The sequence below is a fragment of the Budorcas taxicolor genome, chromosome 1, assembly GCF_023091745.1.
Source record: "Budorcas taxicolor isolate Tak-1 chromosome 1, Takin1.1, whole genome shotgun sequence".
Taxonomy (NCBI): domain Eukaryota; kingdom Metazoa; phylum Chordata; class Mammalia; order Artiodactyla; family Bovidae; genus Budorcas; species Budorcas taxicolor.
This window is the reverse complement of record NC_068910.1, coordinates 142,496,380-142,513,630: the sequence shown is the minus strand read 5'-3', so window position 1 is coordinate 142,513,630 and position 17,251 is coordinate 142,496,380. Positions and strand designations below refer to the sequence as shown.

The following is a 17,251-nucleotide window of genomic DNA, read 5'->3' as shown; positions in this document are numbered from 1 at the left end:
AGCTCACTGTAACCAAGAGGGAATGTGATGTTAATTGTGGACTACATTTGTGTATGGAAATTAGGGATGGACATTTTGCTTTGTCCACAAAACATACTGTATTAAACACCATAAATAAACTTCCCCAGAAAGTGTTTTCATCAACTTAAAGGGAAAAATAAGTATATGACATATTAATAAGATGTCTTGAAATTATTCTATTTCAATTCCTCCGAAGTGGAGAAGGCAAAGTGTTTGCAGCCACTGGAGCATGAGCCAAGGAGCAGCGTTAGGAGAGAATCTGGGTTTCTGTGTTCTGTCAGAGTCTCATGTGCCTGCTGACTTCTTGGGAAGCCCTGGTTGTGGTTGTTTCCCAAAGGACCATGGAAAGCTGGCCTCCCCAATTCCTCAGCTGTAAAGAATATGCCTGCAATGCAAGAGATGCAGGGAACACAGGTTTGATCCCTGGGATGGGAAGATCCCCTGGAGGAGAACATGGAAACCTCCTCCAGTATTCTTGCCTGAAACATTTCACGGACAGAGGAGCCTGGAGGGCTACAATCCAAAGGGTCGCAAAAAGTCAGACACAACAACGACCAAGCACGGCGATAGCACACGGACAGCTGGGCCGGAAGTTTGTAATAACTGGTCTCTCTAATTGCTCTTTTATATATTCCAGACCATCTACTTTCAATCTCTCTTGAGAGCAAATGGAAACAGATAAGATTCAGGAACTGTTTTTCTCAGAAACCTTTTTTTTTTTTTTTTACTTAGCTCTGTGCTTGTTGAAACTTGGTTATTTGGGGCACTCAAAAGTAACTTCCTTTTTAGAAAGGAGACAAAAACTTACACAAACCTGAGGGAAACACAATTTGCCAAATATCCCAATTGATAAGAGAAGGAGTTGACTCAAAATTGTTTCCTTTATTGCGTGGCATTTTCCTTGGTAACTTTGTAAGAGTTACCTCTCCTCTGTACACATGGCTGCTTCTTGGCACAGAAGAGGCCCGATAAGGAGCTGGCAGGCCAGCATCTGCAGTACACTGCTTTCAGATCAGGATCACAGACAGACAGTCTGTAAGCAAAAATACAAGTCCTTCTGTCCTGGGCATCCCTCTAAAAAAATCTCATTTTATGTACATCTCAAAATGGGTAGATTTCCCCATCTTCTTTAAACAAACAGAGACCAATTTAAGAGCTTATTTTTGAACTACGAAATTCAGAAATCTAAAGTAATGAAAGGAAAAAGAAGCAGCAGCCAGATCAATCTGGCCTGAGGCATGAATATTTCTACTGTGCTGTGATTGGTATTTTTAACAGTGAAGACCATGGGTCTATTCATTTCACAACTGGTTGGCCATGTATTATGAGATGGATATGGTGAAGGCAATCGCCATGGTTTGGACATACAACTCTATTTTTTGAACAGATCCCAATTCATTTGATGATAAATATAAGACAAGGATACAGAATCACTTCATATTGGTGAAATTACCACAAATGCTGTAAGATTGGCTCAGCAAGCTGAATTGTTTGGTTAGAGACTTGAGGAGGTCTGACTTTAAGTACCGGAAATGAATGCTGTTTCATTTCCAATATTGTACTGTTTGAGGCCTTGAATGTCAGGCTGGGAAAGTATTTCTATATTTGAGAGGCATCGGGAAGTCCCTTTAACTTTCTGAGCTGGTTGTGTGAGCACTGTGGTGAAAAGCAGAGGGTAACTTAATTCAGATAAAGAGAGAGTACAGATGAAAATGTGAGCTCCAAAATGGCTGTCTTTACATTGGCTTATGGGGGAATGAACAGCTGTTTTTCAGTCACTAAGTCATGTGCTACTCATTGTGATCCCATGGCCTGCAGCATGAGAGAGGCTCTTCTGTCCTTCACTATCTCCCCAAGTTTGCTCAAATTCATGTCCATTGAGTTGGTGATGCCATCCAACCATCTCATCCTCTGCCTCCCCCTTCTCCTCCTGCCTTCCGTCTTGCCCAGCGTCAGTGTCTTTTCCAATGAGTTGGCTTTTCCTATCAAGTAGCCAAAGTATTGGAGCTTCAGCATCAGTCCTCCCAATGAATATTCAGGATTGATTTCCTTTAGGATTGACTGGTTTGATCTCCTTGAAGTCCAAGAGACTCTCAAGAGTCTTCTCCAGCACCACAATTCAAAAGCATCAAAGCACTGAAGAATTAATACTGGTTGGGATAAATGCCTCTTTTTTTTTTAATTGATAGAGGTATGGCTGTTATCTATAGCATAACATTTTAATATTATAAAAGTGTGTTAGTTTCTGCTGTACAGGAAAGTGATTCAGTTATATATATATACACAAATGTATTCTTTTTCAGGTTATTTTCCATTATCAGTTATTACGAGATACTGATAGTTTCCTACACTATGTAGTGGGTCTTTACTGTTTATCTATTTTATATATGGTAGTATGTATCTGTTAATCCTAAACTCCTAATTTATCCCCACCCTTTGCCCTCTAGTAATCATAAGTATATTTTCTCTGTCTGTGAGTCTGTTTCTATTTTAAATGAATTTGTTTGTATCATTTCCTTTTAGATTCCACATACAAGTGATATCAAAGGTATTTGTCTTTCTCTCTATGACTTGCTTCACTGAGTGTGGTAATGTCTAGGTCCATCCATGTTGCTGCAAATGACATTATTTCATTATTTTTCATGGTTTAGTGATATTCCATTACTCATATGACTTATATGTAGCACATCTGGAAATAAGAACACTATAAAAATACAAATCATGACACATACATTAAATTTTCTGTTTCTCTGATTCTCTCCTCTACTCTCAGCCCAACTGGATCTTAGCTCTTAGGATTTCCTCTGTCTTCAGTGTACTTAATGCTATTCTTTTTCAATCACCTTCTTGACTTATCAAAGTCCTCACATCCATCAAACCCCAGCTTAAAGACCACCTACTTTACAAAGCTGTTCTAGAGTTTCTTGAAGACTTGTTATGTGTTCTTCAAATTCTTTGCATGGTACTTGGCACAAGGTTGAAGATCAGTAAACATGTATTAAACAAATGAAAACTTCTTTGATTCAACTCTTAGGGACTGTTCCTAACTCAGTCTTACTTACAAATTTATCCAGAATAATTTCTCTGAACATTATAGAGGAATGTTAATGGGGATTTGCTGATAAAGTTGACATTCAGAGCAACTGTTAAATATTGTGGGAGTTATAGTCTAAAAGGTTTGAAGGAAGAATCAGCATATGAGGCTCCTAGTAAAGAATATAACACCAGTCAACCAGAGTATGTCTCTAAGGATGACAAATTTCATGTCATTTTCATCAGTGGCAAGCAGGTTATCATTTTGAATCCTAGGATCACAATTTGTTTCACCCTGACAAGCATGGAGCACCAAATGGAACTTCTAAAACATGAGCATTTAGGTGTCCAAGCCTAAAAGAGCCAGTTTCTTCTCCTTTATCTAAAACTAATTTACTCTCTACTTTATGGGATTAACTTTCCATTTAAGTGGCATCTGTGAAACCAAACCTTCTGTTATAAAATGGGCACATTTCCCTTTAGGAAAAGGCCTGAGAAAGAGGGTTTTTTGTTTGTTTAATTATTTACCTGTGACTTCAATAGGAATGCATTCCTAGTTAGCCTGTCAATAGAAGTATAGAAATAGCAAATTAGAAAGAACTGCTGGAGTCAGGAATATTGATAGCAGCAAGAAATGACTGCCTGCTGGTGAGAGAAGAGACAGCTGATATAAGAACTAATAAACTTAGCAGTCCAGACTCTTTTAGAGCTTGAGTAAGAGCCTTATTATTCATATATAACAATTGACCTTTTAAAGGAAAACATTAGAGGATAGTAAAGTATTATGGAGGTCTGAATATTCGCCTAGGTACCCTTCTATACTTCAGTCTCTGTTCTGGCAAAATTAAGCAGTGAAGGACATAGGACACACACAAATATTAAATCCCTTTTATGTCTTAAAATCTAGGGTTCATGATGATTTTTATTAAGCCATAAAAGAATTAGATATTTTTAATATAAACTGTGTAAGAAAATAAGAATGTATGTTTTAAAATGATATCCATCCAAATAATCCATTCATATCAGTTCTGGAAAGTAAAATATTTCTGTATGTCATTTAAGTGAAACCTACAAGGAGATAATCCTCGTCTCTTTCTGGTCAGAAATGCTAGACATGTGCATTGTTGGAGTGTCTTCTAGAGGGTATCTAATCCAATGCCTTTATTGTTTGATAATAAGAGTGTCAGTCTTTTGAGGTTATTATAACAAAACACCAAAGGCTGAGTAGCTTGTAAACAACCCAAATTTATTTCATAATCCTGGAACCTGGGAAGTCCAAGATCAAGGTGCCAGCAGATTGAGCATCCAGTGAGGGCTTGCTTTCTGACTCATACATGATGCCTTCTCTCTGTGTCCTCATGTAACAGAAGGATGAAGGTCCTCTCTGGAGCCTCTTTTATAAAAGCACTAATCCTATTCCTGAGACCTCTGCCCTCATGACCTAACCTCCCAAAGGCTTCAGTCCCTAATTTCATCGTCTTGGGCTTAGGATTTTAACACAGACGTTCTGGGAGGATGCAAGGGGTTTCCCTTGTGGCTCAGCTGGTAAAGAATCTGCTCACAATGCGGGGGACCTGGGTTGCGAAGATCCCCTAGAGAAAGGAAATGCTATCCACTCCAGTATTCTGGCCTGAAGAATTCCCTGGACAGTATAGTCTATGAGGTCACAAAGAGTCAGACACAACTGAGCGACTTTCACTTTTCTGTGGGGATACAAGCATTCAGAAAGTGTGGTATGGTTGGACTCAGCCATGTCCAACTCTTTGTGACCACGTAGACTACAGCCCACCAGGCACCTCTGTCCATGGAATTTTCTAAACAAGAATAGTGGAGTGGGTTGCCATTTCCTCCTCCAGGGGATCTTCCTGACCTGGGGATCCAAGCGGCATCACCTGTGTCTCCTGCACTGCAGGTGTATTCTTTACCTGCTGAGCCATCAGGGAAGCCCTAACTGTAATAAATATTGTTTTGGTCTTTCTGCACAGATATAATTTATTGGGCTTTAAAAGAACCTCAGAAATGATCTAGTTCAACTATCTGGTTTCACGGAGGACCCTTGGAGCCCAGACAAAAGAAAATGTTTTAAGTTATTCAGCAAATAGATCCATCTTTTGAATGCAGGCCTCCTAACTGTACTCAGAACTACTATCCCAGCACCCCCCTACTCCTGAGTTCTGTCTTTATAGACACTGTTAGTCTGTTTATTGCTTTATCATTGACCTCTCTGTCATGAAACAAACTTTCTTGATTCCCCATGCCAATAAATGGTTAATCTCCCTGAGCCCAAGGCTCTGGAAACTTGTGGGAGGGAGCCAGGTGAGCAAAGAGAGCAGATAAAGGCAGCACCTGCCTATGGGTTTGGAACAGCCTGGGGACACGGAGAGAATGTAAACACGTTCTGCAGATCTTATTGTCTGACTCTGTGCCAGCGTCTTTTGGGTTCTTGTCATGGAAAATATTTCGTCTGAGGTCATTCATTGAACAGAGGAGCACTGAATACCCTCCAGGGTGCCAACCCCGGCCGCCTGCTTTTGTGCAGATTGAATAAGCAAGGGACTAACGTTTCAGGGGCCTAGAAGCCTGCCTTGTAACAATACAGACGGGGAGGTAGGGAAAAGGAGCCATTTAGGAAACACACTGTGTTGTTCTGAACTACCCTCATCCCCTGGCTGCCCGCCCTCCCCGCTCCTCCTGCGCGGCCTCCCTCTGTTTGCTCACCCCTACTTACAAGCACACGCCCTGCGTTTAGAGCAAGAGTTAACGTCTGCGCTTCCTCATAAATCTCGGTTTGCTGCCTGGAGCTATGTTTTTAATTCTGTGGTGGAGCTTTGAGATTGGAGATGAGTAGGAAGGAGGGGCGGCTGACGAGGTAGTCATGGAAGCCGCCATGTCTCTCCTGAGGACTGGCCTCCTCATTCGGTGCTTTGAACAGATACTTTATACCTCAGCACAGCATCTGTGAAAGCCTGGATAGAAGCTGCAAGGGTGGGGGCGTCCTGGGGAAGGATGTTAACTGTATCACATTGTGTAAAAGGATGCACAGTTTTCTCCGAGGACAGAAAAAATGTGTGGAATGAGCAAATTAACCCAGACTGGTTGGCATGTTTTTCTAGCTCAGCTAAAAATGACTTCAAGGAGAGGAGTCTTTCTGACAAAAATAAGTCGTGTCTCAAAAAGCTTGTAACTGAAGCAAGGTTTCCCTCCATTGAACTTGAACTCCTTTTTGTGTTGTTAAACCATATTTGTTTTCTATGATTGGTCATTTGGACCTTGTAGGATAGCTTCTCCTGTATAAGCCTCCTCTATTCAATATGCCTTTGCTTTTTTTGGTGGAGGAGGAAAATCTGTTGGGCTGCTGTGATGATTTAAAGCAGTAATTGCTTGGGCCTTCCACCCTGCCTGCAACTGTATTTGAGTAGAATTCTGCGTCTGAGTCACTGAGTCAAACATGTAATTAACATGACTAAAGGAAGAACTCTGGTCTTTGAAAATTCTGGCCCTCAGTTTTTATGTCTATAAAATGCAAGGACTAGAAACACACCTCTAAAGAGCCTTCCAACTCAGTCATACTAGGATCCTAACAATCCTTAGCTGTTATATACCCTCTTCCTCCACCAAGTTCTTTTGAGTCCTAATAGGTTTTTTCTTCTACTTCTGTACCTTTCTGTGAGGTTTTGAAATTTACCAGAAGTGAAATATATATTAACCTTCTTGTTTCCACTTCTGGGGTAATGGAGGCCAGATCCAGCTGGTTTCTTTGAGGACAAAAAGCGGTAACACAAAAAGTTGTGATAGGTGAACTTCTGTGCTTCTGTAATGGGACATTCAGGTTTCTGTGCCTGTTTAGGCCTGGGAAGCAGACGAAAGTAAAAGATCATGGGCTTCTAGAGTTCAGACTTTCCCTAGTGGCTCAGGTGATAAAGAATCCTCCTGCAATGCACGAGATCTGGATTCGATATCTGGGTCAGGAAGATCCCCTGGAGAAGGAAATCGCAACCCACTCCAGTATTCTTGTCTGGAGAATCCCATGGACAGAGGAGCCTCGCGGGCTACAGTCCATGGGGTCACAAAGAGTTGGACTTAACTGAGTGACTAACACTTTCACTTTCACTAGAGTTCAGGGATTGAACCCTATCCATTTCTCTACTCCTGATAATATACCGCAGAGAGAATTTGCTGATTAAATCGTGGAATTGAAGATAGACAACTTAGGAATGTTGCAGAGAACCATCTCTAAGGTGATTTAAAAGATAATTTTTAGTCTATTAGAAAAGTTTTACAGAACTGTGCTTATTCAGTCTGAAGAACAGAATTGAAAAGTTGTCATAAGGTGAATGAGAGTCTTTCTGATGGATTTTAAGTCTAAGTAGAAAATCATATGAGCTTCCCAGGTAGTGCTAATGGTAAAGAACCTGCCTGCCGATGCAGGAGACATAAGAGACGTGGGTTCCGTCATTGCTGGGTTGGGAAGATCCCCTGGAGGAGGGCATGGCTACCCACTGCAGTATTCTTGCCTGGAGAATCCCATGGACAGAAGAGCCTGGTGGGCTACAGTCCATGAAGTTGAAAAGAGTCAGACACAACTGAAGTGACTGAGCATGCACAGGAAATTATACATCAATACACTTATAGGAAGCAGAAGCTGAACACATAAGAAATACCCTGGGACTCAGAATCAGATGGAGGAAAAGGGATTAATAGGTGAAGTAACACATAGAAGACTTTAGCACCTCCTCTGTGCTGAAGACTCAGATAATGTTCTGATTAAACCTGGTCATATTTTTTATCTTATTTCCTTTGAGGTGAACTTCACCTGTTTCTATCAAAATATTTTTTAAAAATTGCTTATAAGGGTCAATAAACAAAAAAAGAAAAAAAAGAAAGAATGCCTCTAACAGTACCCAGTAAGCATTATGGTACATGATAGGAATTTAATATTTGCTAGTTGGACAGAACCTTCCAGCATACAAAATATTTTTTCATCTATTATCTTCTTGTCCCTCATGAAATTGTGGTTACCTAAATATGCCAGCAAATTTGGAAAACTCAGCAGTGGGTACAGGACTGGAAAAGGTCAGTTTTCCTTCCAATCCTAAAGAAAGGCAATGCCAAAGAATGCTCAAACTACTGCACAATTGCACTCATCTCACACTCTAGTAAAGTAATGCTCAAAATTCTCCAAGCCAGGCTTCAGCAATACGTGAACTGTGAACTTCCAAACGCTCAAGCTGGTTTTAGAAAAGGCAAGGAACCAGAGATCAAATTGCCAACATCTGCTGGATCATGGAAAAAGCAACAGAGTTCCAGAAAAACATCTATTTCTGCTTTATTGACTATGCCAAAGCCTTTGACTGTGTGGATCACAATAAACTGTGGACAATTCTGAGAGAGATGGGAATACCAGGCCACCTGACCTGACTCTTGAGAAACCTGTATGCAGGTCAGGAAGCAACAGTTAGACCTGGACATGAAACAGACTGGTTCCAAATAGGAAAAGGAGTACTTCAAGGCTATATATTGTCACCCTGCTTATTTAACTTCTATGCAGAGTACATCATGAGAAACACTGGGCTGGAAGAAGCACAAGCTGGAATCAATATTGCCGGGAGAAATATCAATAACCTCAGATATGCAGATGACACCACCCTATGGCAGAAAGTGAAGAGCAACTCAAAAGCCTCTTGATGAAAGTGAAAGAGGAGAGTGATAAAGTTGGCTTAAAGCTCAACATTCAGAAAACGAAGATCATGGCATCTGGTCCCATCACTTCATGGGAAATAGATGGGGAAACAGTAGAAACAGTGTCAGATTTTATTTTTTGGTGCTCCAAAATCACTGCAGATGGTGATTGCAGCCATGAAATTAAAAGATGCTTATCCCTTGGAAGGAAAGTTATGACCAACCTAGATAGCATATTCAAAAGCAGAGACGTTACTTTGCCAACAAAGGTCCGTCTAGTCAAGGCTATAGTTTTTCCAGTGGTCATGTATGGATGTGAGAATTGGACTGTGAAGAAAGCTGAGCACCAAAGAATTGATACTTTTGAACTGTGGTGTTGGAGAAGACTCTGGAGAGTCCCTTGGACTGCATGTAGATCCAACCTGTCCATCCTAAAGGACACCAGTCCTGGGTGTTCGTTGGAAGGAGTGATGCTGAGGGTGAGACTCCAATACTTTGCCACCTCATGTGAAGAGCTGACTCATTGGAAAAGACCCTGATGCTGGGAGAGATTGGGGGAAGGAGAAAAAGGGGATGACAGAGGATGAGATGGCTGGATGTCATCACTGACATGGGTTTGGGTGAACTCCAGGAGTTGGTGATGGACAGGGAGGCCTGGTGTGCTGTGATTCATGGGGTCGCAAAGAGTCGGACATGACTGAGTGACTGAAGTGAACTGAAATATCAGAAAGGTAGTGTGAAATGTCCAAAGGCATAGAACTAGTGAAAGCCAAGGTTTACCCTTAGAGTATGATTTTGAAAAGGCTATCAAATTTTCTTTGCTAAATAATTTGATTTTGGCATTATTTATCTGGGACTATGCTCCCATGTTGATTAATTTGAACAGAGCAGCTCAGTGAGAAAGACCCAGTCTTCTCACCCTGGTGACATAACATTTTTATAAATTCCCCCTATACTTCTAGGGCTAACTTATTTTCCTATAATCTCATAATTGCTAATGTTAATGGTATATAAAAGTTTATGGCTCCTTTTGAGACAGGGCTTTCTGACCTTTAACTGGGATCTCTGGGCAGGCTTTGTGCCCACAGATTATGGCTGGCTCCTTCAGGCAATTCTTTTACCTCTGTGTCTGTTGGAAATGATGCTGCATTGTGTAATGGCAGGAGCTTAACTTGGGATGTATTTTGTAACTATAGCCCAGGATGGTGAAAAGACCCCTAAATGGAATCTTGAGAGACCAGGGCTCTCACCAGGTCACCACTGTGTGTAGTGATGCTTCAGGCAAGCTTTAGTCCTTTCTGAGACTCAGTTTTCTCATCTCCAGGAAGAAGGCACTCAGTTCTATCTTCCAAAAGCCCTTCTGGCTCTGAGATTCTACAGTTCATAAACGTTAAACTATTGTCCCACCGCATGGTGCCTGATTTGTTCTTTTCCATGTTTGTAAAGCATTGTGGTAGGTGCTAAAGTTCCTGAGGAGTGAGGGAACAATACTGGGTGAGGGTTTTGCAGCAGAAGATGTGTTCTCAGTGGGGCTAAGGTGATGCTCCTAAACTAAGAAGCCACGATCCATAGGTTTCTTGTAGATCCTGTATGTCCTTGACAGGGTAATGCTAGTAGCATCATGACAATAGCTGTTACACCATTTACACTGAGTTACTGAGGTCATAAAATATCACCACATGGAGACACCCTAAAGGAAAGATGGGGAAATTGAGATTCAGAAAGAGAAATGAGCTTGAGAGTTGGACTGTGAAGAAGGCTGAGCGCCGAAGAATTGATGCTTTTGAACTGTGGTGTTGGAGAAGACTCTTGAGAGTCCCTTGGACTGCAAGGAGATCCAACCAGTCCATTCTGAAGGAGATCAGCCCTGGGATTTCTTTGGAAGGAATGATGCTAAAGCTGAAACTCCAGTACTCTGGCCACCTCATGCAAAGAGTTGACTCATTGGAAAAGACTCTGATGCTGGGAGGGATTGGGGGCAGGAGGAGAAGGGGACGACAGAGGATGAGATGGCTGAATGGCATCACGGACTCAATGGACGTGAGTCTGAGTGAACTCCGGGAGTTGGTGATGGACAGGGAAGCCTGGCGTGCTGCGATTCATGGGGCTGCAAAGAGTTGGACATGACTGAGCCCCTGAACTGAACTGAACTGGTATAGTGACGTAGTATTAAGTGTCAAAATCAAGACTCTTCCACAGCACTCCCTGACTTCCTGTTCATAGCATTTTTTATTCTATTCTCTCCCCTTGGATGACCACTCCCATGGTACCACATATAACTGTTTAATAAAGCATTCCTGGTTGTATTCTCCACAGTTGCCTTAATGATATTTGACAGAATATGATAGATTTTTATGGAACTCTAGTTCTAAAAGATTTGCTGAGAAATACCATCTAGTTTTACCTTTAAAGAAACTGCTCAGTTGTAGATTTCTCTTCCCAGCTACCACATCTGGAGCTCAGGAGAGAAGGTTGGCTGAACTTATCTATTTAGAAGTAGTATGCTACATGTCTGAAAGGCATTGCCACACTCAAATTGATCAGTTGCTTAGAAATAGAGTCCCTTTTGAATTTCATGCTAGTAAACTTCCTTTGGCGGTTTCCCTGAAGTGAAAGAATATAGACTATGTTTACTGGGAAAGCTATCTTGGCAAATTTTCATCCCCTTTGGATAAAAGGAAAATTGCACCTAGTACATAAATTGACATATGAAGTAGTAAATAATTGTATCATGCAAGTTGTTTTAATGGACTCAAGCCAGAATGCTTCATTAACCAGCATGCATAGAATATTCATTGAGGTTAAGGCTTATTATCAGGCCGGGGAAAAAAAGGAATGAAGTAAAGTACGGGAGGGTGTGGGGTGGGGAGATAAATATCAGTGTGTATACTCAGTCGTGTCTGACTCTTCTGCAGCCCCATAGACTGAATCCCGCAAGGCTTCTCTGACCATGAGAGGTTTCACGCAAGTATACTGGAGTGGGTAGCCATTTCCTCCTCCAGAGGATCTGTTGTATCCAGGGGTCGAACCCCATCTGCTGTGTCTCCTGCATTGCAGGCAGATTCTTTACCCTCTGAGCTATCAAGGAAGCCAGTATAGCAGCTAAGAAAATGAACCAGCAAAAAGGGAACTTTAGCGATATTCAATGATATTTTAATTTTTCTCTCTCTTCTTTTTCTTTCTTTCTTTTTTTTCTCCTTCCCAGGCAAAGGATTAAGGACAAAAAAAAAAAAAAAAGGCTGGATATCAGCCTTCAGATAGAATCATCAAAAATCTGAGAATTGGGCAACAGAATGTTTCAGGCTGTTTTCTTACTTCCCTTTTGTAAAAAGAAGCTGAGGCCAGTCGGGGTGTTTTATATGTAGGTGTGAGATTGTGTTTATACACATCTCTACATGGATAAACATTTGGAAACCACAATGACATTCCCAAAGGAATCTATCCTTAATACAGGAAGTGACAGCTTTGTGAAGGCATCACAGTTGAGCTCTGGTTTTTCCTTCTAGATCCGAGGATTTAATTTCTAGAAGAAATGAGAGCTCTGTGATGTTCCATGGGGCTGCTTAGAATTATAGGTAACTTAGTTTTAAAGCTTGTCGAATGCAAAGCACCTGAGATTGGCTTAACCTCCAGGGACCTCTTTGCATTCAGAAATGTCTAAAACCACAACAGAAAATTCTGAAGGGTACAGGCAAAAAGAAGAGGCCACAGAGATTATAGACTTGTTATTCAATGAGACCACATTCCACTCCCACAACTCCCCTCCTATCATCGCTCCCAAACCTACTTTCTCTTACTCTGCGCTTGGGTTTACTAAATGGGCTTGGCCTCTAAAAGATAGTGGTGCCTCCCACATACTGTGGATCAGAACTGTGACCAGGCAGAGCTCTGGCATGTTTGTTGCTGCAATTCTGGTGGATGAAATGTGTGCAGAAAATAAAGAACCAGGAGACATAAAAGCTGAGGTCACAGGGCATTTTGAATTGGCCATCAATTCTCTTAAAGATCAAACATACCCTTCTACTGCCGAAGTCCCAGTGTCTTTTCTCAGTCATTTCTTGCCTGGTTTTACTGCGTGGTAGATTCCTTAGTTGTTATTATCTTCCTTCTCCTTGAAACCATCTCCCATGTTGACTATGTCTTCCATGTTTCAGTTCCTGTCCTGCCACCTTGACTCTTTCTTCCTTTCTCTTTTAACTTTGACCATCAGAATATTGGCATAGCTTCAGTATGCTTATTTCCAGCCTTGGTTTCTGTCCAGAACACCAGAGTAACGTTTCCAATCAAGCATTAACCTACAGAATTCTCAACAACACCTTGAACTCATCATGTTGCTGCTGTTCAGTTGCCAAGTCGTCTCTTTATGACCCCATGGACTGCAGCATACCAGGCCTCTCTGTCCCTCACTCATCATGTTTGAGACTAAATCCATCCTTTTCTTCCCTCTTAAATTCCTTGGAAGAATTCAGCTAGTTGGTAGGTCAGCCTCTTATCTCAGCATCAATACAAAGGCTGACTGGGGTAGTACATTTCCTTTGCATCCTTTTCTTTTTGGTTTAATCTAATGAAGATGAAATGGCAACCCACTCCAGTGTTCTTGCCTGGAGAATCCCAGGGACGGGGGAGCCTGGTGGGCTGCCGTCTACAGGGTCGCACAGAGTCGGACAGGACTGAAGCGACTTAGCAGTAGCAATGAAGATGACTAATCTAAGGGAAAGCTTCTTTCTTGCAGGAGACAAGGAGAAGGCCTCAGGATCTACTGGGGGAGTCCTGAGCAACAGTCACTGTTAGTCCGCTGGAATCCGTGGTCCACTGAGATGCCTTTTGCTACCTTCACTGAGCACCCTATGAAAGACACAAGTGAGAAGTTTCTCGAAATTTGCAAGGTAGGAGGCAGCTTGGGCATCACTCTTAAATTAGTTTTTGTGGAGAATCTATGTGCTTTAAAAACATGTACTGTTAAAAAAAATGGTAAGATGCAACGTGGGTTTTATATAGACAAAAGCTATGATAGATTTATAGAATTTTTTTAGTAAATAGTGGAGCTGTTTTATATTAGAAAAAATGCATAGTATTTATATTAACCATATGATGCGATTTCCTCTTGCTAATTTCTTAGCAAAAATTATAGTGTAATATTGTTGAAAAATTGCAATACTTGTGTTCATCTATGTTTATTGCTTATAGTATATATAGATTTTTCTGTGTATAATTAACTTATAATTATTTTATTCAGAGAAGGATTGTACAATAGTGTAAAGTAGGAAGTCAGATATATCTCGGTGATCATGTTTAATCACTTTTTTCCTCCAGGCCTTGGTAGTGTTATCTCTAAAATGGACACAATGAATAACTGCCTTTCCTCTGAACTTCACTGGGCCATTGTAAGGTTAAATTATAAAGAAATTAAGAGTATTTTTATATCTTTCAATCTCATCTTCCCAAGTAGATTTTATATTTGTCTCAGATGACTGAGAGGTCCCCTTCTACTATTATTTCAACTTTCCTAGGGAGACTTAAGCTGTCCTTGGACACTCTGAATAGTCAGAAAGTAAAACAGAGCTATAAATGCAGTGAAAAATCAGCCTTTATATTTTCAACAAAACCAGATATATATAAGAATATACATAAGGGCTTCGAAATTCTTGCCTTCTCTGTCCTTTCTATTTTATCTTTATAGGCTGTCCATCATTTTAGAATATCATAATTTTTTATTTGCTATAAATTTAAAATATGGCAATCTGCATTTAAGTCCTTCTATGGTTGGATGGCTTATATTCCATTTCATGTTTTATTTTAAACACACTTCTTCATGTAAGCAAGTATGTATGTGTATAAACAAACAATTTTAATGGATAAAACCATTATTTTACAAAAAGGATCTGAGGCAAAATGTATGTGATTAGAGGCTAGAGGGGGTCTTCTTTCCCTCTAACACGTAAGTGAAGTTGGCTAGAATCCCATTCTGCTCTCAGCAAAAGGCAAGGGTCTTTTTAAGATTTATGTAGATGTCTTCAGGGGTTTATGGTCTCAAGGTTTGCTTCTGATGTCAATCACTTGAAGGCACTAAATTAGTTTATTGTGTGGATTATGTCACTCTCCTAATTCACCATACCTCAACGCAAGCATCAACATCAGCCCCTAGTCTGACTCTTAACCACCCAAAGTCATATAGAACAACATAACACTGTCACAAAGACATATACATGAGAGAAGACTCACTGAGAACTTCTGGGAGATACAACAGAAATTTGCATCACAATAATGCCCAGAACTTCAGATGGAATATTGGATCTTCTTATTTTTAAAAGACATTATTAACAATAAGGCACAGATGCATTGCTTCAGAATCTCGTCTTCTCTTTCCTGCTCTTGTTCTTCCCCAAACTCCTGTTCTTTCCCTCTTCCTTATTAAAATGCAGTCATTTATGTTTCTCTTTTTTTTATACATGTTAATCCCACTGAAAGAGCTTAATAATGTATGTTTCCAAAGCCATTTCCTGCCTTTAAAGGGAATCTGGTTCTAATAATTAATATAATATATATTTTGAGGTAGTAGTCACTCTTTTTTATTACAAGTCAAAAATAAATACCACCTGCTTTGGTTATGGCATCCATCACTTCCTGGGCCAAGTCTTCTCTTATTTCTCATACCTGGTATGTTTAAGAACTTATTCTCTGAGTGTTCTTTGCTGGAAGAAATTCAGGGTAAAGGACTAAAAAACAAGTTCTGTTACCTTCAGAGAAATACCACTGCATGGCTGTAATACTTGATAGTGCTTTATTTTTTTCTGCCATATAGAAATAAAATTGAATACTTTAAAAGGAAGATGAAAAATAAAATATCAAGAGGGAGTGAAAACAAGGTCCTACTGTATAGTACAGGGAACTCTGCTCAATGTTAAGTGGCAGCCTGGATAGGAGGGGAGCTTAGGGGAGAATGGATACATGTATACATATGGCTAAGTCCGTTTACTATTCACTTGAAACTGTCACAACTTTGTTAATTGGCTATACTCCAATATAAAATAGAAAGTTTTAAAAAGGGGTTGTGGTAGAATAACTACCTCCTAAATATACATGTGGAGAAGGCAATGGCACCCCACTCCAGTACTCTTGCCTGGAAAATCCCATGGACGGAGGAGCCTGGTGGGCTGCAGTCCATGGGGTCGCTAAGAGTTGGACACGACTGAGCGACTTCACTTTCACTTTTCGCTTTCATGCACTGGAGAAGGAAATGGCAACCCACTCCAGTATTCTTGCCTGGAGAATCCCAGGGACGGGGGAGCCTGGTGGGCTGCCATCTATGGGGTTGCACAGAGTCGGACACGACTGAAGTGACTTAACAGTAACAGTAAATATACATGAATGCAGCTAGTAGACTGGAACATTACATTTTGCCCAAGACTTTCTATCAGCCAAGGGAAACTTGAGGTTCAAATAGCTCTCCTTAGATAGCAGTAAGAATAGCGGGTGTGTGTGTGTGTGTGTGTGTGTGTGTGTGTGTGTGTGTGTGTGTGTGTGTCTGTGTGTGTGTGTGTGTGCGTGCATGTGCACATATGCATACATGAGTATGAACAGGGCGAGTGGTTGGTTAATTGATTGGTTGGTTTTCAGTCAATCAAACTACTTTGTGAATCTGTTAAGTGTATTTTCTTTAAGGATTTTCTCATTCAACTATTCTTTCAAAGTCTCCTTTTCTTCCTATAAACAGTCTGGAACCTTCATTTGCCAAACCATTTCTTAGTCAAAGGCCACCCTGAGTCCCAGATCTCTAAGAAAACAAGTGATCTCAGTCTGGGATATGAGATGATGACTGCTCTGATCCAGTTCTTTGTGTCTTGGTTTCTCTTTTGTTGTTGGTTTTTATGTCAAAAAGTTATTTGTGTTTAGGACTTTTTCCAAAATTGGCTTTGATTAATTCTCAGTTATGTTAATGCAAAAGTATAAATAAGAATAGTAATTCTGGGGATATAGAATTCCTTTTATATGAATATTTTGGTATAATACAATTTTTGAAGGGTGATTTAAACTAATTTTTTTTTTTAATTTCTCTTGTGAATGAAATAGGAAAAAGTAAAAGAATATGGTGAAAGTGCATAACTAAATGAAATACCTGAAACAATTTAATTCAATTTGAAAATGAAGGTCACTCAGTCATGTCTGACTCTTTGTCTGACTCTTTCTTCAGGCCAGAATACTGGAGTGGGTAGCCTTCTCCAGGGGATCTTCCTAACCCAGGGATCGAGCCCAGGTCTCCCACATTGCAGGCAGATTCTTTACCAGCTGATCCACAAGGGAAGCCCAAGAATACTGGAATGGGTAGCCTATTCTTTCTCTAGGGGATCTTCCCAATCCAGGGATCGAACCAGGGCCTCCTGCATTGCAGGTGGATTTTTTACCAACTGAGCTTTGAGGGAAGCTCAAAGCTAATTGAATTTCCTAATTCAATTTAGGAAACCCACAATGGCAGAAGAGAGGAAATTATGTGGAACTGAGCCCTCCACAGTCAAAATTT

The 17,251-nt window shown here is 40.6% G+C and overlaps 1 protein-coding gene across 2 annotated transcripts in view; it reads left to right on the top strand.

The window, feature by feature from the left end:
• Positions 1 to 17,251, top strand: part of TPRG1 (tumor protein p63 regulated 1) — a 205,999-nt gene that overhangs the window by 172,309 nt on the left and 16,439 nt on the right. For both annotated transcript variants that reach the window (XM_052647359.1, XM_052647363.1), the window contains exon 5: positions 13,466 to 13,619. In XM_052647359.1, the coding sequence (XP_052503319.1) occupies positions 13,466 to 13,619 (154 nt within the window). The remainder of the gene's footprint in view (positions 1 to 13,465; positions 13,620 to 17,251) is intronic.